Source organism: Arachis ipaensis, chromosome B05, assembly GCF_000816755.2.
Source record: "Arachis ipaensis cultivar K30076 chromosome B05, Araip1.1, whole genome shotgun sequence".
Taxonomy (NCBI): domain Eukaryota; kingdom Viridiplantae; phylum Streptophyta; class Magnoliopsida; order Fabales; family Fabaceae; genus Arachis; species Arachis ipaensis.
The window spans coordinates 27,732,543-27,753,542 of record NC_029789.2 but is presented as its reverse complement, the minus strand read 5'-3'; the positions used below and the strand labels follow the sequence as shown (position 1 = coordinate 27,753,542).

At 40.0% G+C, this 21,000-nt stretch overlaps 1 protein-coding gene across 1 annotated transcript; it reads left to right on the top strand.

Moving 5' to 3' along the window:
• On the top strand, window positions 9,366-20,037 carry LOC107643495 (protein NLRC3). Its single transcript, XM_016347164.2, has 18 exons — window positions 9,366-9,528; window positions 9,620-9,902; window positions 10,801-11,019; window positions 15,317-15,375; window positions 15,968-16,105; window positions 17,025-17,099; window positions 17,172-17,255; window positions 17,343-17,404; window positions 17,554-17,623; window positions 17,888-17,963; window positions 18,071-18,201; window positions 18,633-18,692; window positions 18,828-18,902; window positions 18,987-19,091; window positions 19,164-19,259; window positions 19,354-19,434; window positions 19,519-19,620; window positions 19,719-20,037. Exons 1-18 carry the CDS (start codon window positions 9,487-9,489, stop codon window positions 19,785-19,787), a joined length of 1,827 nt encoding a protein of 608 aa, XP_016202650.1. The 5' UTR covers window positions 9,366-9,486; the 3' UTR covers window positions 19,788-20,037.

Below are 21,000 nucleotides of genomic sequence, written 5' to 3'. Positions count from 1 at the left end.
ATTTGGTTGAAGGGTTTTTATTTTATGCTCTATTTCCAATGGTGGAACAATAGCATTTTTTCATACGGACCAGGTTTAAGGATGACCTAATGATTTGTAGAAAAAGAGTTTTTTATGCAGTACTTGTTAATGTTTAGTGTGAATTCTCACTAATGTGATATTTATGTGTCATTGTTTCTGTTAGTTTTTTGTGCTAATAAAAAAATATATTGTTCAATCATAAAGACGGATGTATTGTTGGGCATTATATTCTGTTACGGACTCGGTTCTCGGGTCCTAATATGAAAATTATTGTTATTTTGTTGTAAGTATAGTTTTAAATTAATTAATAATTTTCTATCAAAATTTAAAAATAGTTGTCACAAGTACAAATTTTAATAAAAATTGAGAGTATTTAAATTTCGGGTCGTCTCACAAAGAATTACAATGAAGTGTTCAATTATTAGCTATATGAAGAAACAATGGGATTTGATTTGGTGATTGACAAGAAAAGTAAATGATAAGAAAGTAAATAAACATGCAAGAAATTAAATGAAAGGCAATTAAAGTAAGAAAAATGAAAATTAAATGGCAAAAAGAACTCTTAGCTAAGGCCTAGAAATTGAGATCAACATCCTTGTCTAACAACCATATATTGACAATTATGAGGGGTCAAACCCATCAAGTTTACTTCTATGCTTGAAATATGTCAAATAGGCTTGATCAACATCAAGCATAAGTCCCAACCTAACTACTAATTGACTTAGTAGTAAGTTAGTGTCAATGGACATCAAATTGATCAACAAGGGATCCAAATTACCAATTCAATTAGACCCAATGACTCAAGGTCGCCCAATTCCCTTAGCCTAAACCAAGAGTATAGAAAACTACTCTATAACTAGTGAAAACATTTTATCAAACACCTAGAGTGCAATAAAAGTAAACATCACAAAATGCAAGAATTAATTAAACCCATAACTAACACAAACAAGAAACCAACAATAGCAATTAAGATAAACATAAAAAATACATGGAAACATAAAATTGCATTGAAAGAAAATAAAAATTCAACAAGGGTTCATGAAAGTAAAAAATGGCAACATAAAGCAATTAACAAGAAAAACTAAGAAGATTAAGACAATAGAACAATAAAATATAAAGAGAGTCGAACTAAAAACAAGAATTAAAAGTTGGATCTAAGAAAATTTGACCTAAACTACCTTAAATTCTAGAGAGAAGGGAGAGCTTATCTCTCTAGAATTCTAACCTAAAACATGATGAAAACTAAACTATGACTACTCCCCCCAATTCCCTTCCAATTCTTGGGTTCAAAAGCATCAGAAATGAGTTGGATTTGGGCCTTCTTTAGCTCATAAATCGCCTCCAGCGTATTGTCTTTAAGTTGGTCACGTGCCGCTTGTCACCCGTATGCATGGGTCACGCATACGCGTCACCGGCAACTTTCCTTGTCACGTGTATGCGTCGATCACGTGTACGCGTCGCCTTGACGATTTCCTTTCCACGCGCACGCGTGGGCCACATACACGCGTCGCTGTACAGATTACCAAAATCCCATTTCTTCATGAATTCTCCATTTTTGCATTCTTTTTCTTCATTTCTTCAGCCCAGTCTTTGCCTTCTAAACCTGAAATCACTTAACAAAGATATCAAGGTATCAAATGGAATTAAAGTAAATTAAATTTAGCAATTTTAGGGCCTAAAAAGTATGTTTTCACTTTTAAGCACAAATTAGGAGAAATTCACAAAACCATGTTATTTCATTGAATAAATGTGAGATAAGTTGATAAAATCCCCTAAATTTAACACAAGATAAACCACAAATTTGGGGTTTATCAGGTCCCATGCTGGAACGGCTTCCAACTCGAATTACCCGAGGTCGGCCTCCTTTCGACGGCCCAAACCAGCCCTACAATCTTTAACTAACATTCGAATTCAAATATCTCCTTTATCTTAGCCAGATAAGATAACTACCACCAGCTATATAAAAGAGAGCCAGAGGCTCCCTCAGGTACGTCATTCACTCTACACACCTTATACCTCTTAGATCCATTCTGACTTGAGCGTCGAAGTGTCTTTGCAGGTACCGCCCCCATTGTTCCAGTCCGATAATCTGACGACTGCCTCGACTCGCAAGTCCCCAATCCATCTCACAACCCGTATCAAAGACTTCTAGTATATTGGTGCCGTCTGTGGGGACGATGACCGTGGCGGCATGACGGAGAACATCGAGGAGCAATCCTCAAGCCATTACCAGAACTCAAACCCGCGAAGCTCAACGCCCAAACTCTGGGATAGCACTCCTCCCACCCACGGGAGGATAACTAGCGACGTGCACCGCCAGGCAACTCCTGACTAACAACAGAAGGAGGACGATCGTCAGCCCGACAAGACCCGAGCACCCGATGGCCTGGGAGAAATGTCACTCCAGATAATCCAGGAACTATGGCTCAGAGTGCAACACCTCGAAGGCCGAGTCACGTCCAAAGAGCGATATCACCCAGAACATGCAAGCCAAGCAACCTCTAGGACCCGATCACACTGCGAAACCAGGAACAACAGGTCACCTGAGCGACGACACAACAAATGAAACGACCGCAGTATTTTCAGAGACCTGGAACGCTGACGTGAGAGGACGACCTGAGGCACCGTCAGGAGGCCAAACGAGCACGAAGCAAGCACGTGATAATGGGAGTCACCCCATTCACAGAGAAAATCCTGAGAGCCAAACTCCCAAAGGGATTCGACAAACCCACTGATATGAAATACGATCAGACCAAAGATCCCCAGGAACACCAAACGGCCTTCGAGGCCAAGATGAACTTAGAAGGAGCCGCCGATGCGGACCGATGCAGGGTCTTCCTGGTAACCTTAGCTGGCCCGTGATCAAATGGTTCAATGCTCTCCCCGACGGCTCTACATCTAGTTTTTACGACGTCTCCAGGAAGTTTATGGCCCAGTTCACCACCAGGATCATCAAAGCAAAACATCTCATCAGCCAACACAAAATCACCCAAAGGCAAGACGAATCCACGAGGAAATACCTCGACAGGTTCAACGATGAGTGCCTAACGGTCAACAGACTTACAGACTCGGTCGCCAGTCTTTGTCTGAGCAACGGCCTCATGAACGAAGACTTCTGAAAACACCTCACCACTAAGCTAGTCTGGACCATGCATGAGATTCAGAACGTCGCGAGGCAATATATAAACGACGAAAAGGTAAGCCAAGTCATGGCCGCCAATAAACGGCAACACGATAGCATGACACCTCGCAGTAACCCATCACCGAAAGATTCCTCGAAAGAACACTTCAAATGCACTGTCCCCAACCAACCACCCAGGGTAGGGAAGTTCACAAACTTCACACCCCTACCTACCCCCATCATAGAAATCTATCACCAAATAGTGGAATGAGGCATCCTCTCGAAGGCTCATTAACTCAAGGAACAAAATGGCGGTAACAAGAGTCTTACTGTGATTACCACCGTGGTTACAGACATAAAACTCAAGATTACTTTGACCTGAAAGACACCCTCAAGCAAGCCATCTGGGACGGAAAACTCCTGAGTTTGCTGGAATCATCAGAGAACCTAATAGAGTTGAAAGGCAGAGATCACCAGAACGCAAAGGACGCAACCCAAGGGCGATACGGCAGGCAACCCAAGAAAGCCCAAGAACCGACCCCACCATAATCGTAACCGTCATCATCAGAAAGGACGCATTGAAAAAGTCAAAATCAACACTGAAGAAGGATCTCAAAGTTCTGGCTGTAAGAAACCAAGCACTAATCTCCTCGATTCCAGCGGCGAAGACATTCTCCCCCGATGATTGCCAACACGGCACCTCGGCGGAAGATGCCTGATTCGTCATTTCAGCAAAGGTCGAAACCGGACTTGTGAAATGAATATTGGTCGACACCGGAGTTGATTCCAACATTCTCTTCCGAGGAGCTTTCGACAAGCTGGGCCTCCAATAGAAAATCTGCAAACCCACCGCAACAGGGTGAATAGACTCGGAGATAACTTTCTCAAATCGGACGGTTCCATAGTGTTACCTCTAACAATTAAAACCGGAAGTCAGAGGAAGACCATCCTATCCGAGTTCGTGGTCTTCAAGGACTCCATTGCCTACAACATCATCCTCGGAAGAAAGACAATCAACGACCTCTCTACTGTCATCTTCACCAAGTTCCTAATCATGAAGTTCTAGGTCGACAACGGCACCATCGGAACAATACACGGGGACTGAGAAATTGTGGTGGAGTGTGACAACACCAGCTTGACCCTCCACAAGAGATCCCAATACACGACAGGCATCTTCTTCGCCGACCTCGACGCACACCAAGACGGATGGCCCCAACCAGAACCAAAAGGAGACATGAAAAAAATTGCAGATAGGACAAACTAAGGAGGAATTCACATCCATGAATAAGAACCTGCCCTATGACCTGAAGGGCGACCTCGTTGAGCTCCTAAAGTGAAATAGGGACCTATTCGCATTCACCCCGGCCGACGTTCCGGGCATAGACCCTAGTCTAATGTCCCACCGTTTGGCCGTAGACCCAAAAGTCAAGCCAGTGGATCAAAGAAGAAGGAAAATGTCACCTGACCGAGCATTCGAAGTCAGAAAACAAGTCAAAGTCCTGCTCGAAGCAGGATTTATCCGAGAACTCCCTTACATGACCTGGCTAGCCAACGTCGTACTAGTCAAGAAGGCAAACGGTAACATGGACTTGAACAAAGCCTGTCCCAAAGACGCATTCCCCCTGCCAAATATTGACGGACTAGTTGACGCTGCCTCGGGACATCAATACCTCAGCTTCATGGATGCCTACTCCAGGTACAATCAAATACCCATGCACCGGCATGATGAGGTGAAAACTGCCTGTGTAACCTCCGACGACACGTATTGCTACACGGTCATGCCATTCGGGTTAAAAAGTGTCGAGCCACCTACCAGAGGCTTGTCACCAAAATCTTTCTACCTCTCCGGAACCAAGCTAGAGGTTTACATCGATGACATGCTGGCCAAAATCCAAATCGGCAAGGAGCTCATCAAAGACCTCGAACTCCTACTGGACATCTTAAGGAAACACCAAATGCGCCTCAACCTGACAAAGTGCGCTTTCAGGATGGAAGCCGAGAAGTTCCTAGGTTTCATGTTCACTCAACGGGGGTGGAGGCAAACCCAGAAAAATGCAAGGTCATTCTTGAGATGAGCAGCTCGACAAATCTCAAGGACGTCCAAAGGCTGATCGGTTGATTAGCCGCCCTTTCTCGCTTTCTCGGTGCCTCGGCCCAGAAGGCCATCCCTTTCTTCAAATTCATGAAAAATGGCATAAACTTTAAATGAGAATCTGAATGCGAGGAAGCCTTCCAACACTTTAAAAGAGTATTGGCAAAACCCCCCCTAAACTCTCCAAACCCAGGACGGGGGAGACACTTTACCTCTACTTGTCCATAACGGAGGAAGCACTAGCCGCGATGCTCGTTCGAGAAGACGAACAAAGAATACAAAGCCCTATATACTTCATAAGCAAAGTCCTCCAAAATGAGGAGGCACACTATTCTCGACTCGAAAAGCTCACCTTCACATTACTTACAGTCTCCTGACGCCTTCGACAATACTTCCAGGCCTACCCCATTACGATCCGAACCGACCAGGCGGTCAGGCAAGTGCTTTAGAAGTCGGACCTCACAGGAAGGATGCTCGCATGGTCCGTCAAATTATCACAATATCATATCAGATTCGAGTCCAAAAATGCTATTAAGGCCTAGGCTATGGCAGACTTCATAGACAAAATGACCCCAAAAAATGAGCCTGCAGAAACCTGGAAACTCCGTGTTGATGGCTCGTCGAACACCAGCTCAAGAGGAGCAGGAATAATACTAGAAAACAAGAACGGAATCGCCATAGAACAATCCATTTGACATGAATTCCCGATATCTAACAATCAAGCCGAATATGAAGTCCTCCTAGCCAGACTAACATTAGCCAAAGAAGTCGGCGCAAAAGTGGTAGCAGTCTACAGCGTCTCCCAGGTGGTCAGCACCCAAATTAACGGAGGCTACCAAATACGGGACCCCCTGCTATAGCAATACCTAGCCAAAGTAAAAGAATTGACGGCCGAGTTCGGCAGAGTAACCGTCCAACACAATCCCAGGGAACAGAATGCAAGGGCAGACTTACTCTCAAAACTAGCAAGCACCAAACCAATCCCGGAAAACCGGTCACTAATTCAAGAGGTCATCAAAACACCGTTCGTCTTAGTCACAACCTCAGTCGACCTCCCGGTCACGAGCCAGCACTCTTGGACCTTCCCAATTCTCCAATACCTCATGAACGGGACATTACCCGAAGATTCCAAGGAAGCGAAATGCTTGAAACGGGAAGCCACGAGCTACACCACAATAGCAGGGCAATTAAACAAGCGCGGACTCTCTTAGCCCCTCCTCAAGTGCATTGAACCCGGCGACACGGACTACATACTCCGTAAAATCCAAGAAAGGTGTTACGGCCACCATGTGGGAGGGAAGACCCTGGCCCAAAAGGTTATATGAGCATGATACTTTTGGCCCTCCATTATTAAGGACTCCCTCCAACTAGTCAAAAATTGCGACAAGTGCCAAATCCATGCTGACTTCCACCAGGCCGCCCCGCATCAACTCAGTATCATAGCGGCAGATCAGCCTTTCGGAACCTAGGGAATCGTTCTTGTTGGTCCCTTCCCCACGGCTCCTTGACTTCTCCGATACCTCATCGTTGTCATCGACTACTACACTAAGTGGATCGAGGCCGAGCCCTTGGCCTCCATCACGGCCACCCAGTGCCGAAAGTTCTTCTGGAGACACGTCATAACCCGATTTGGAATCCTAGAAATCTTAATCTCAGACAATGGGACCCAATTTGCGAACAAACGGTTCAAAGAATTCCTGGAAAGAGTCGACATCTCCCAACGGTTCAGCTCGGTAGAGCATCCATAGACAAACAGGTAAGTAGAAGCGGCCAACAAAATAATAGTGAAAGGAATCAAGAATCGGCTAGACAAGGCTAAAGGACTATCGGATTGACGAGCTTGGATCCATCCTTTGGTCGTACTGGACCTCCCCTCAAGCCTCAACCAGAGAGATCCCCTTTCGGCTAACGTACGGCCTAGAGGCCATCATTCTGGTAGAAATTTGGGAACGCAGCCACGAAGAACCATGGGAGGACACGACGAGGAAGTAGAACGGGAGTTCACGGATGGGGTCAAGAGCATAGCACACCTACGGGAGCTAGTCCTAAAGTAGAGGATAAGCCTAAGATACAATCGCAGTACGGTGCGACGGGACTTCGGAGCGGGAGAACTCGTCTTACGGTGAAACGACATCGGTCTCCCCACCCCCGGAGAAGGGAAGCTCACGCCCAATTGGGAGGGCCCTTAACGGATCAGAGCGGTAATCAGGAAAGGAGCTTACAAACTCAGGCGATTAGATGGGACCAAACTCCCGAGATCCTAGAATGCCACCAACTTGTAGCGCTACTACACGTAGAAGCATCCTCCCAAACGAGGAGATCGAGGTTGTTTAGATTATCTTTATTCGATTTTTCTTTTTTTTTTTGCTGTTTCCTCTTTTTCATTGTTTAAGTTCACTTACTATGTTTTTTTTTTTGGGTACTCTTTCCTACGGACATCGGGAGGTTTTAATGAGGCCCAAATTTTAAATAAAATTTCTTTTAAACAATTTTCCGACGTTTTGCCCCAACCAAATGGCACGAACTAAAACACGGCTACACCCAGGGACCGATCACTCCCGAATCCAAAAAATACGAATATCCACGACATAAATAAAAACTAACACATCCCATAAAGAGGCCCATTACCTACAAACGGTCCACCAAGAAATCTCAAAATATTCATAACAAGTAAAATGCCAAAACAGCTCCATATCAATAAACGAGCAAAGTCATAGCCAAACAAACGGCTACAAAATAGTGTCATGAAAACGGCCTACAAACTTAAAGAAATATTACAAAAGAAAATTCACTATAAATTTACAATCTGACCATCCTTAATAGTCTTGAACGCCCTTTTTACGGAGACGTCTATACCCGGAGCAAGGACCAGGACTTGGGCCCTCATAATCTCTTCGGCAGCCGAGATTGTGCCCTTAACATCTTCCAATATAGATCCCCTTTCTCCTTCTTCAACTTCGCCACCTTGGCCTTCAAAGCCTCCGCTTTAGACAATAACACGGTGGCTTTGGACTCAGCATCGGAGGAGCGCTTACGCTCACTAGCAAGCTGAGTGAGGAGAGAAGTTTCAACTCCGGAAAGACGGAGAAGCTCAACACTAGCATTCTCGGCATCTTTCGCTGCCTTTAGCCGAATGGCCTCCGCCACCTCCAACTCCCCCTTCATCTTCCCGACCTTCGCCTGAGATTGGCGAATCTTGCTATCGAGAAGACCTACCTGAGCCAACACCGGCTCCGCCTTGCGAACGATAACGGCAATACAGAGAAGAGCTCGATATGACGACCTCGTTTGACCAGCGACGTCACAGTCGAAGTACTCCTCGGTACTCAGGAGGAGGTACTGGTCAATAAAGGCCGGAGCATCAAATCCCCGATCCATCACTGACGGGACCGGTCCCTCCTCCTCCAAGTTCTCACCACTGCTACCATCTGCTGACCTCCTCGGCTTCCGACTCACTTCAACGACCGGAACCACGACCACCCGCTCCTCAGGCCAGGTGAAGCATGACCCCCACCTTGGGCTAAGACCATCTCCTGAGAAACGGTCCGGGAATCCGCCTGAGGACGGAGCTACCCCTCCTTCCGTGGTCTCCATCTGTATTGTGGTTTGCCTGCTACGTTCTTTCTTGTCAGTTTCTACTTGGATTCTACCCTTTCTCACCATATCGCTGAATGACCCCTTTTTTTCCCCTTCACTCTATCTTCTTCAGTCTCTACCATCCATTCCTCTTCTCTTGGTGTGAGGGTTGAGTCGTGGTTGCCTATATATTCTTGTCCCTCTACTTCTACCCTTACTTTCTTCCCCGCTTTGAGTATCTGATTGTTGTTTCTTCCTGCAGCATCATCTGGAGTATGTGATCTGGAGTGTCCTCCCCCGACGTAACCGCCCCTCATGAGGCTAAATGGATGCCTGGGCCAATTTTCATAAACCATGAAAATAGACCTGGTTGAGCCCACTTATCTTGGACTCGAGTCAGGCCGAATCGCCCCATAAAGCCCAAACCACCAACGCTTTTCAATCTCACTTACTGGTATAGCCGTAGTTTATAATGGAAATTGGAGAGAACGACGACACTGATAACTGATATCTTACTAATACTAGCTACCAAGCTACCTTCTTCCCACTCTTCCTTTTTTTTCTCTGCACTTTTCAGTTCTCTCACTTCCACTTCCACCAAGCAAAGCCTCTCCGGTGAAATCAATAATCACTGCGTCGAATCTATGCTTCTTCATTTCTCATAATCCTCCTACTTATGGCCTTCACTTCCACTCTCTCTCTCTACTCTCACCCTCAAGTAATAACTAACTCTCTAACTACCATAACTTACCGTTTCTTCTTCCTCATATTCTACAAAACCCTAACGCTTTCGCTCTTTCTATATGCAGGTTCGTCGCTGCCGCCACCGCCGACTGCAATCGCTGCCGCTGACTGCAGCCGGTTTGGGCAAGCTCACACTGCTTCCGATTTGGAGAACGCGTGCAGCCTCCAGAGCGCGGTTTGGATGCTTCGTCGTTAAGGCCTCTTCCAGCGTGGAAGGAACTCCGGCTCGTTCCACCGGTTCTCGCAGGGTCTACCGCCGGTCTCAGGCCACCGCGGCGCCAATTGCCCCTCTGAAACGAGTTGCTGACTTTGTTGCTCCATTTGGATTGATTTTCGCCATCTCTTTTGGTATCCCTTACATAGTTTCCATTTATTCCTTTGTTGTTGTAGTTGTTGTTTTTATTTTTTATTTATTTTTGGGTGCATTTTTTCTTTCTATTGTAATTTGGTGAGTCTTGGTGAGTTCATATTGTTGCTTCTACAATTATATGACACATTGTCCTTACAACCTATGGAATTGACATTTGTTTTTGGAGGGAAAAAAGAAAGACGAAAGAATCATAGGGTAAGGTAAAGGAAAGGGTAAGGGTAAGGGTAACGTATATATCAAAAAGTACTTTGCTTATTTCGTAACATTTCCGAAACATATACTACCTCCGTCCCAAATAGTTGTGTATATAGCGGACCTTAAGTAGTGGGGGCAATGCTTAGTTGTGTTTGATTCATGAGTGAACAGAAAAGGTGGAAAACATAATTTTTTTTTTCAGAAAAATGTCATAGACTCATGGAAGGTACCAAAGAAGAATAACATTTATCAATTTCTTATATTATTTTACTCATATTGACGAAAAGGTTAAAAAAATTAAACTGAAGAACAAAATTATATGATGCATTGTTTTAGTATCAGATGGTATTTAATTAAGTATTTAATGCAGTATCTGTAGGGTAGCATGTCGTGCGTTCTTATGGAGGCTTTGACTTTCCTTGTTGTTTTTATACATCTGTTAATCTTGCCTGCAATTTTAATTCTTTATCCGCTACTACACCAAAAAAAAAGGAACAAAATCCTCATTGAAGCTCTGCTACATGATATCCCACAGGGAATGTTTTTGAGCTTCTTAGTAATGAGCAGTGTTTTGTAGATATTAATATGTTTCTTTACTTTTTTGTCTACTGGTTGTGATTGCAAGCATGCATTATTTGTTAAATTTCATATTGGTGATACTAATTTGTTTCCAGCTTACAGTTGTTTGGAAAGTAGTGGAGAAGATTCTTTACCCAACTCCAAAGCGATTGGAATCATCACCTGTCGAAGGCCAATCTGCTTCACAAGGAGTGAAATGGTCTATTGCTGCTGGCACCAATTTGTTATCCCAGCTAGGTGCAAAGATTGAAAGGCAATCTAAGCAGAAGCTGAATGAGTTTGCTCGAGAACTGAGGTCATTTCCAAGTATTGATATGTCAGGTATGTTGGGTGTGTTGACATAAGAAAGAATAGTCATTATTCATTGCTCAAACCAAAATCTTCATTGGTACATTTTAACCCAAAAAAATTAAAAATAAAAAACAATTAAGTTCAGTTGAAAGTTTTATGAATATCTTAATTTTCACACACTAATCTAGTGGATTTGGAGCTTCCGTTTCAGGAATTAATCTGGTTTTGAAATCCATTTTTTACGCTATTTAGATATCCACTAATTCTCTTAAACTTTATTTTAATTTTTTATTATTTGATTGACAATCATACTCTTCATTACTTGGCTGTTTTACATATTTTAAATAAGATAATTGAGTAATTATCCAAACAAAATGGATTCGATTAGTTGTTCAGGTATCGGTAACATGGAATTTATTTTCTAAACCTGTCCTAAGCTCCAAACTTGTGAATAGATTTCTAAATAAAACATTTACACGTTTTAAGAACTTCTAACATGAGATGAGAGATTTCAAGCTTTATTGTTGTTGACTCTATTGTAACTGAGGTTGGAGTTGAGCCTTTTTCGATTCCTAAAAGCTAAAGCTATTGGAAATTTTTGTTGCATGACATACTATTATAACCTATCTCCTGCAGATGTACTGTGTCACTAACATTGTATTTCAAATGTCATGCATTTTACGTGAGAGAGTGCATTGAATCCCACAGTGGGTTGATATATGGTTCAAGTTCCCTCTTTATTGATGTGAGCATCAGATCATGCTTCTGCTTTGGGCTAACTTGAAGGATTGAATTAGGTTTGTTGAAATGAGATATTAACTACATTGAAACCAGGCATACATAGTAACTAGTTGTATAGAAACTAAGCATTCTGTTGAAAGTCAGCATGTAGTTAGTAGTTTGTAACTTAGTATTTATGATAGTAGTTGATAGATATCTGTACATATATCCCTTTTGGATGAAATGAAATAACACGAGTTCTTTCTCTTACTTCCTCTACATTAACATGGTATCTAGAGCCTAGAGAGAAAATTCATTGTGCACCATGAGAGGATCCACGGACCTCTTTTGAAAAACTTCCAGAACCGTATATCTTTCCGGCCACTGGAGCATCCCCTGCCTTGTTCCTCTATCTCCAGCAGCCCAAACAACCCCTTCCGGCTTCTATTAGAACAGTTTACTCTGTCGGCCAATCTGACAAAAAATCACATCATCATCCTTGACTTGTCCTGGGATGCCCAACCTTGTCAACAGTGTTGCTGTTTTGCTATTTGTGACTTTCCGTTTTTGCCCCTGGGCATGTTCTTTCTGTGTTGCTGATATATTTTTTGTCTCCATGGCTACTACTATTTCTACTGCTACCTATGCTGGTACCTCTTGCCATGGACAAACTTGATGAAGTAATTATGATTCTTGGGCCATGGATATCGAGTTGTACTTAATCGGCTAGGATTATGTAGAACATCTCACCGAAAAGACTGAAGAAATTGTTGCCACTGATTGTGCCAAGTGGATTAATAATGATGGCCAACTTTGTAGGATTATCAAGAATACCATTCATTCTTCTATTAAACAGATTTTTCGTGCACACGTCACTTGTGAAGCTGTTTGGACGCAGGCAAATGCACTTTGCACTAATGATACAAGTCGTTTGTATGGGGTTTGTCAAAAGATGATGAGCATTGGTTCCCCTTGTTAGATTGATGGTCCTATGTTTGCATACCTAGGAAAGATGCATGGTACTCTCCATGATTTCAATGAGTTATTGCCTCCTGCCACTTCCCAAGAAAAGATTTAGAATAACGAAGCACGTTCTTTATGCCCATGGCATTGTATGAATTACCTCCTGAGTATGATTTAATTCTTGGTTCCCCCACTATTTCGTTCCTTAATGTGGTTTGATCTTCATTACTTTGGGTTTCTGCTAAACATTCAGTTGAACTACCAATGTATCAACATCCATTGATGTTTTCTGCTCTTAAGTCTTACCTCACAAGTCACAACCTCAAACTTGGGGTTCTTCCCAAAATAAGGGAATGGCCTTTACATTCTTTCTTTGCCTCGTGTTTACAACCACTCCACCACTAACCCTCTCATAATCCATGCTCAGTTAGGCCATCCCAGCCTCTCCAATCTTAAGACACCCTAGCCACTCTAGCTTATCTAGTCTATCATGCGAGTTGTGTCAACTTGGGAAACATAACAGTAGTTATTTTCTAAGTGACAATAAACGTGCATTGTCACCTTTTGCTTTGGTCCATCAGATATTTGGGGTCCTAGTCAGATCGTGTCCACTTTAGGATTCAAGCATTTTGACTTTTATTGATAATTATTCCCATAGTACTTGATTATTTTAATAAAAATTGGGTTGAGTTGTTTTCCACCTTTACTAAGTTCTGTAAAGAAATGCAAACTCAATTTGGTGTTCCAATACATACATTGCATAGTGACAATGCTAAAGAATACATATCTTATTAATTTCAAAATTTTATGGCGTCTCATGGTGTCTTTCATCAAACATCATGTGCTCATACCCCTCAACAAAATAGGTTGGCTGAAGGCAAAAATTGTCATATAATTTAGACCACTAGGACTCTTTTTCTTCATTATCATGTTCCTTCTTATTTTTTGAGGAGATGCTTTCCTCTCTGCATACTATTTCATTAATCACATGCCCTCTTCAATTTTAAGTCATAAGTCCTCACACTTGGTTTGTTTTCCTCACACTCCCATGCATTGTCTTCCTCCCCATATCTTTGGCTTTCATTGTTTTGTCCAACAATCTTACCCTAGAACTTGACAAACTTTCCACAAGGTCCCTCAAATGTGTTTTTCTTGGGTATGCTAGGTCTCCAAAGGTTTTTCTTGGATATTTAGAGTAACATTATTTGATTATGATCCCCTATTTTACCCATGGCTACAAAACATCATAATCCTCTTCCTCGTAGCCCAACACCTGTCTCCCACTCATCCACCTTGCATTCAAATCTATCATCGTTGGACTCATGCCCGTCCTGCTGCACCTGTGCCCAAACGACACAGATATTTCACATAGGCTATTCCAAACTCACCTTCGATGTCAACTCCTTTATCAATTTTGATCCAGCCTACTGAGTTTGAACTCCTTATTGGCATTTGAAAAGGTATATGTTTGGCCTGAAATTCTTCTCCATATTATGTTGCTTTGAGTTATCACTGTATCTCTCCAGGATACTATACTTGTGCGTCATCTTTGACTTGTGTCTCTTCCTAAAAATCTGGGTGAAGCCCTATCTCATCCCGGGTGGAGAGAAGCCATGCTTGATGAAATGTCTACGCTTTAGGAGAATGATACTTGGGAACTCACCTCTTTTTCATACATGAAATCTGTGGTTGGTTGTTGGTGGGTTTATATCGTGAATATTCTCAAAGCTCATTTAGTTGCCAAAGGATTTGGCCTCATGGTGACACATTTTCTCCTGTGGCCAAGATGGCCTTTGTTTGTCTTTTCCTCACAATCACCACAATTTGTCATTGGCCACTATATCGATTAGATATCAAAAATGCTTTTCTTCGTGATTCATGAAGCAACCACCTGAGTTTGTTACTCGGGGAGTCTTCTAGCCTAGTTTCTCGCCTTCGGAAATCAATTTATATACTTAAGAATCTTTGAGTTTGGTTTGGAAGATTTTCCATTATAGTTAAGCAATTTGGCATGATGCAAAGCAAAAAGATCACTCTGCTTACTATCGCCACACTCCTCGAGGATGTAAATATCTAATTGTGTACGCTAATTATATTGTTATTACGGGCAGTGACAATGACAATATAACTTGTAATAAACAACAGTTATGTCACCACTTGACCAATTGACTAATATCTCTTAACTTAGGCAAGAGGTCCCATAATAAGTTATTTATGTAACAAGCTTGGTACATATGATCTATATACTCAAGCTTGAGACGGAATGTTGATAATCAGCAAGTAGTTGGTAGTTAGTAACTTACTGTTTATGATAGTAGTTGATAGATATTTGTATATATACCCCTTCTAGATGAAATGAAATAATACGAGTTCTTCCTCTTATTTCCTCTAATCAACACATTCACAGAAATTATCTCTCATTTATTGTAACTTCTGATTATAGTCTGTTAGGCTCTTGTAACAGAAAGAAGTTTCAATTATCGCAGTTTTTTCTCGGTCGTTACACCTAGGCCATTGTCCAATCTCAATTTTAATACACTCAAGGCACTTGACGCTACTATTTTAAAGCAAGGGTACTATTGAAACTTGAAAGAACTAAGTAAATTAAAGCCAAAATTCAATGATCATATGTTTAATTTGATAGGACGGAACTTCGGCGATGAAGGGTTATTCTTTCTTGCTGAGAGCTTGGCATACAACCAGGTACAGTTATCCTTCTTTATATCATTGCTTTCTTATATTGCTGGGTAATTTTTGCTCACTGATATGCTTGCAAATTTCAATTGTACTTACAAATACTTACAATAGTGTGCATTTGTCCACATGTATTGTTAGAGTAGTTGTTTACATGATATAATAAATTTACTAATAGCTGAATTAATTATTAATTGCTATCTTTGAGAACCAAACATAGATGTCACTTAAGATTGATCCAGTAATATGCTTTTTCCTCATTAAATAATGGTGGCATGTGTTAATGTTATTGTAGTTGATGATGATGATGATGTAGATACATAGATATTGGCAGCAACTATGTAGTTGTAAATTGTAATTGAAAATGCTTGACTATAAGTATCACTTGTAAGTTTTGATGTTTAAGTTTTCTGTTGATAAAATAGAATATTTTATGAAAACCTGTATTTTTCATGATAATTTTGCAAGTCCTGTCCTGCTTATATCATGTTCTCTTGATGGAAGTCAGATTTAGGTTCATTCTTGATTTGTCATGTATATTTCACAAAGATAGACTTTTTTGCTATTGCTCTGCACGTCCTTAGACATACTTTCTATATAGATTGTGGAGGAAGTGAGTTTTGCAGCAAATGGAATAACTGCAGCTGGGTTGAAAGCTTTTGATGGTGTTCTTCAATCAAACATTGCATTGAAGATTCTTGATCTTTCAGGAAACCCTGTTGGAGATGAAGGAGTTAAGGTTAGTACCAGTAGTCTGATTTTTTATTATGTTATCTTGATACTTGTTGGTACTACTTTGACATGGACTAATTATGAAACTCTTCGATGAAAATGCAGTTCTCAGTTTGTTTGCTTTTTCTTTCCTTTACTATAAACTATGCTAATTCAAAAATTTGTAAGTAACCTTTCAACACGTGACACTATTTATAAACTCAGATAATTTGAAAGGAGAGAGACATGTAGGGGCATCATCTAAACTATGTCTTAGTTTAATTCATTCTAGAGAACATCAAGCTCCTTGTCCTTAAAAAAGAACTTAAAACAGTTGCAATTTTGTATTGTAACCTCAATTATTTTCTCCTATTGTTTCATTGCATTGCAGATTAAGTCACGTTTAGCATAGCATCTTCTTTGGTTTCGTTATGCTTTTGCAATTAAATATGGTATTGGGTATTATCCGAAAAATATAGCCAAGATTGTTATTGGAGCTTGATTCTTTAATGGATCAATTCACTTTTCAATATAGCATAGCTATTTTTATTCGAACCTGTCTTGTCTTTTTTATGGTTAGTTGACTTGTTGGTCTACTCAAGTGAAATAGTAGATTTTTTGAAGCTTGACATGTATAGTCTATGACACTATGTGCTTTTATTGGTACTTTATTTACTAGAAATCTAGAATATTTTCATATATTTTTTCCTTCTACGGTTAAGCATCTTGAACTGAATATCAAGAATCTTATGGCTTGCTTAACTAACCATGATGGTGATATTCCGAGACTTATTATTAGAGATATTTTTTAGATATATTTATTACCCACTCTTCCTCTCTTATGCCAAGAAAAGAAGAAAATAAAAGAGGGGAAAAAAATGTTAGCAAGTATTCTTGATTGTTGTCATACATTAGGTATTAATGTTGTGCCATATCCTTGTTTGCAGTGCTTATGTGACATACTGGTGGATAACTCTGGCATTGAGAAGCTCCAGCTAAACAGTACTGACTTGGGTGATGAGGTACGAATTGATAACTATGATTCATTGAATGTTTGCTACATTTCTCTGAGGATTGCGTCTTGTGTTATGCAGGGGGCAAAAGCTATCGCAGAAATGTTGAAGAAGAATTCTAGTTTGCGGGTTATCGAACTTAACAACAATATGATTGAATATTCTGTATGTAATATGCATAAGCTTGTCCTTAAGACTGTAGAGCCAGTGCCAAAAATCTTAATGTAATTTGTTTAATGAAAATGGAGGTAGGGATTTTCAAGTTTGGCTGGAGCACTTCTTGAAAATAACAGCTTACGCAATATCCATCTCAAGTAAGTAAAAATTTTTACAATATGTTTTCTGCAAGAAAATCCTTTGATTTTGTAATATTCCCATACTCACACAGAAAAAATAAAAATAAAAAAAGTAAGTTCTATTCCTTTTTATTTTGAAAATTTTCTGACATTATTACTTTTTAAAGTGGCAATTATGGTGGCGCTTTGGGGGCTAATGCATTGGCTAAAGCACTTGAGGGCAACAAGTCTTTAAGGGTACCATTATTTTATTTTTGACCAAATGTAATGCCCACATTTACAATTAGGTCCATTTGTGTTTTTCAATTCCAAAATATACATCTTCTGTACATAATCATATTCTGAATTTCTTAAGAGAGCAGCACCAATTGTAAGTCTTACCAATAAAATGTGGAGTGTTTATGTTGCTTGCTTCTTTATATATTGTCTTTTTACAACAAAAAAATATTTGACTATCTCATGCATTACATAGGCATGATTTACTCCAAATGTTTTGGGCAGGAGCTTCATCTGCATGGAAATTCTATTGGTGATGAAGGAGTCCGTTCTTTGATGACAGGATTATCTATCTATAAAGGTCAAACTATCTGTTGTGATGATTTCTAAATATTAACTGTGTCCTTCTTACTTGAATAATTCCATGGTAACACTTTACAAGCAGTTGACAGGTTATTTGTTTTTCAGGGAAACTTGCAATTCTGGACATTGGAAACAACTCAATAACAGCTAAAGGTGCGGTCCATGTTGCTGAGTATATCAGGAAGAGCAAGAGCATTCTATGGTTGAACCTTTACATGAATGACATTGGTGATGAGGTATTATCTCAATTGTCCACCTATTCCCAGTGTTTGATACTTTGATCATCACCAATCTTGTGAAAACTGTTTAACATAGTCCAAGTCTTGCAACTAATAGAATTGTTAAGATGCAATAGTATATGATATGTGATATCATAGCATCTTAAAATCATCTATTACTGCTGACTGTGAATTACCATATAAACTGTCAAAAGTAAAGATTCTCGTCATCTTTCAAATGCATGAGCTGCAAAACATTAACACAACAAAAGGAAAGGTGGGGTGGGGGACTCTTTTTAGAGTGACTTCCACTCTGAAATTTTGTTTTTCCCTATGTAATAACTGAAACAATTAACTGCAGTAAAATTAATAAGTCTTCTAGAGTTACATATTTAGAGGCCAATATGTGTCCTCAACTACTCATTATATTGAATGGGTTAAATCGTCAGGGAGCGGAAAAAATTGCAGATGCTTTGAAGGAAAACCGTTCCATAACGACAATAGATCTGGTAAGAATACTTATACCAGTTAATTTATATATCTTTATCCCGCATCATTCCTCCCTCTGGCATGGCTTTAGCAACTCAAAAGAATGAGGGAACATCATTTCTTGGGACATGACTTGGCTGAGTTAATATTTACAGGGTGGAAACAACATTCACGCTGTTGGAGTGACTTCTATTGCTAAAGTTTTGAAAGATAATTCAGTTATTACCACTGTAAGCCTCGACAGCTTCATGTCCTGGTTCTATTTTTTGTCTTCAGTTGTTTGTTCTGACAAACATTTTATGTCTCGTTCATAGTTAGAACTTAGTTATAATCCCATTGGGGCAGATGGAGCCAATGCTTTGGCTGAGGTTCTGAAGTTTCATGGAAACGTAAAAACACTTAAGCTTGGTTGGTGCCAGGTAACCTTTTTCACCTTGAACTAATGTAAACTTTTTGTAGTGACTTATATTTCTAATAAGATGCCTTTCCAGATAGGAGCAAAGGGAGCAGAATCCATTGCAGATGCTTTAAAATATAATACTACAATTGAAACTCTGGACCTGCGAGCAAATGGACTAAGAGATGATGTTTGTAAACAGTACCTTGAATCAATTCCCCCTTCTTTCCTATTATTTTTGCGTTGGTTATCTTAGGCTGATTTTTATGAATTGACTATTGCAGGGTGCACTCTGCCTGGCTCGCAGCTTGAAAGTGGTTAATGAAGCTTTAACCTCTCTAGACTTGGGATTTAATGAAATAAGGGTATGAATTGCTCTGGTCTTCTATATTCTTTAGTTCTTGCAGAAGCTATAGCATCTCTAATTTCATATATTGATCTGATTACAGGATGATGGCGCTTTTGCTATTGCTCAAGCTCTGAAGTCAAATGAGGATGTTAATGTTACATCCATAAACATTGCGAATAACTTCCTTACAAAATTTGGGCAGGTAAATTTATCTTGTGATTTTGAATTTGCTTTTGTTGTCTACTTTTTCTTCTTTATTTATGTTTTTCATGGATCTGACTATAATAATACACATCACAGAGTGCTTTATCTGATGCAAAGGATCATGTCTATGAGATGGCGGAAAAGGAAATCAACATTTTCTACTAGAATAGACTATACTCTGCAATAAATGTTATATACCAGAGAATTTTCTTTTTTTCGAGGGTTATTTTACAAATTTTCTGTTGGAACTGGTAAGAGCTCCATTACATCAATTTTTTTAGCTCTAGCCATTCATTGAGGGAAAGTATAGAAATTTGTATCAGTATAGCCTTAATTTTTTAGATCGTGAACGGATTCCAACATTTGCCCCACTGAAGTTAATGTAGTGATTTTTTATTTTTTTATTTTTACTTCACATTTTTTTCCAATATCCCTTCCCCTTTCTATGCCTTGATTTGTTCGTTCCCTGCTTGTGTGTGCTTTTGCCTGTTGTATATCTAGACACTTCAACTGGCTTCACTTGTTCCAGTTTTTTTTCTCCTCCCATTTTTACCATTCATTAGATTTTATCATTTCATTTAAAAATAATAAATAATGGATTTGTAAATTTGCTCGTCCTAAATTCTAATCCTGAAAACCACTACCCACTTTCCAATGGAGTGACAACGAAGGAGGTGACAGCAAAGGTAAGAAGAGTGTGAGGTCTGGGTTCTATAGGAAGGAAGGGAAGAGTGGAATAATGAAAGGTGATAAAAAGAAAAAAAAAAAGGGAGAAATAAAAGTGATGTTTGCTTGCTATCGGTGATTGTTCGAGTTTAGGGAAGACTGCAGGGAAGGAAAATTAAAGTCGTCAGAGGATGAATTTCTTCAGAGGCTGCTATGTGAACGACCACGGACGCCAGACTGCCGGAGTACGAATCAAATAGTTTTTCTTAAAAAATTCGATGTTTGCTGATTTTGAAGAGTAGCATTTAGCAAAGTTGTAGAAATGTCAAATGTGTGCCAAAAAGATAATGTACATGTGTCTTCGGTTGTAGGAATGAATGTATTAGGTGCACTATGCCATTGTATGAATTTACTTTGTAGAGATTACTGGGCTTAAAAATCTACAGTAATCCTTTAATCGAACTTGATTAAGGGTTTCTTGCAAACAAAACTTGATTAAGAATTTGAGTTCTAGCGATAAAAAGGAAATTTTGTGAGTACAAAAAGAAAACTGTTGGGAATTTAATATTCTCTTTCTAAGACCTTTAAATAGTCAATTTTTGGTAATAAAATTTGGTTGGTTGTTTAATTGAGATAAAATAAAAGTATGAAAGAAATTTATTTAAATATTTACTTGTATATTATTAAATTAGTACAACATTTTTCAATCGTA

Bases quoted from the DNA above. Each gene is read 5' to 3' on its own strand.
- LOC107643495 (XM_016347164.2), top strand. From the start codon at position 9,487: ATGGCCTTCACTTCCACTCTCTCTCTCTACTCTCACCCTCAA. The intron at 18,693-18,827 runs GTAAGAATACTT...TAATATTTACAG, and splicing joins CCATAACGACAATAGATCTG to GGTGGAAACAACATTCACGC. The intron at 19,092-19,163 runs GTAACCTTTTTC...ATGCCTTTCCAG, and splicing joins TTAAGCTTGGTTGGTGCCAG to ATAGGAGCAAAGGGAGCAGA.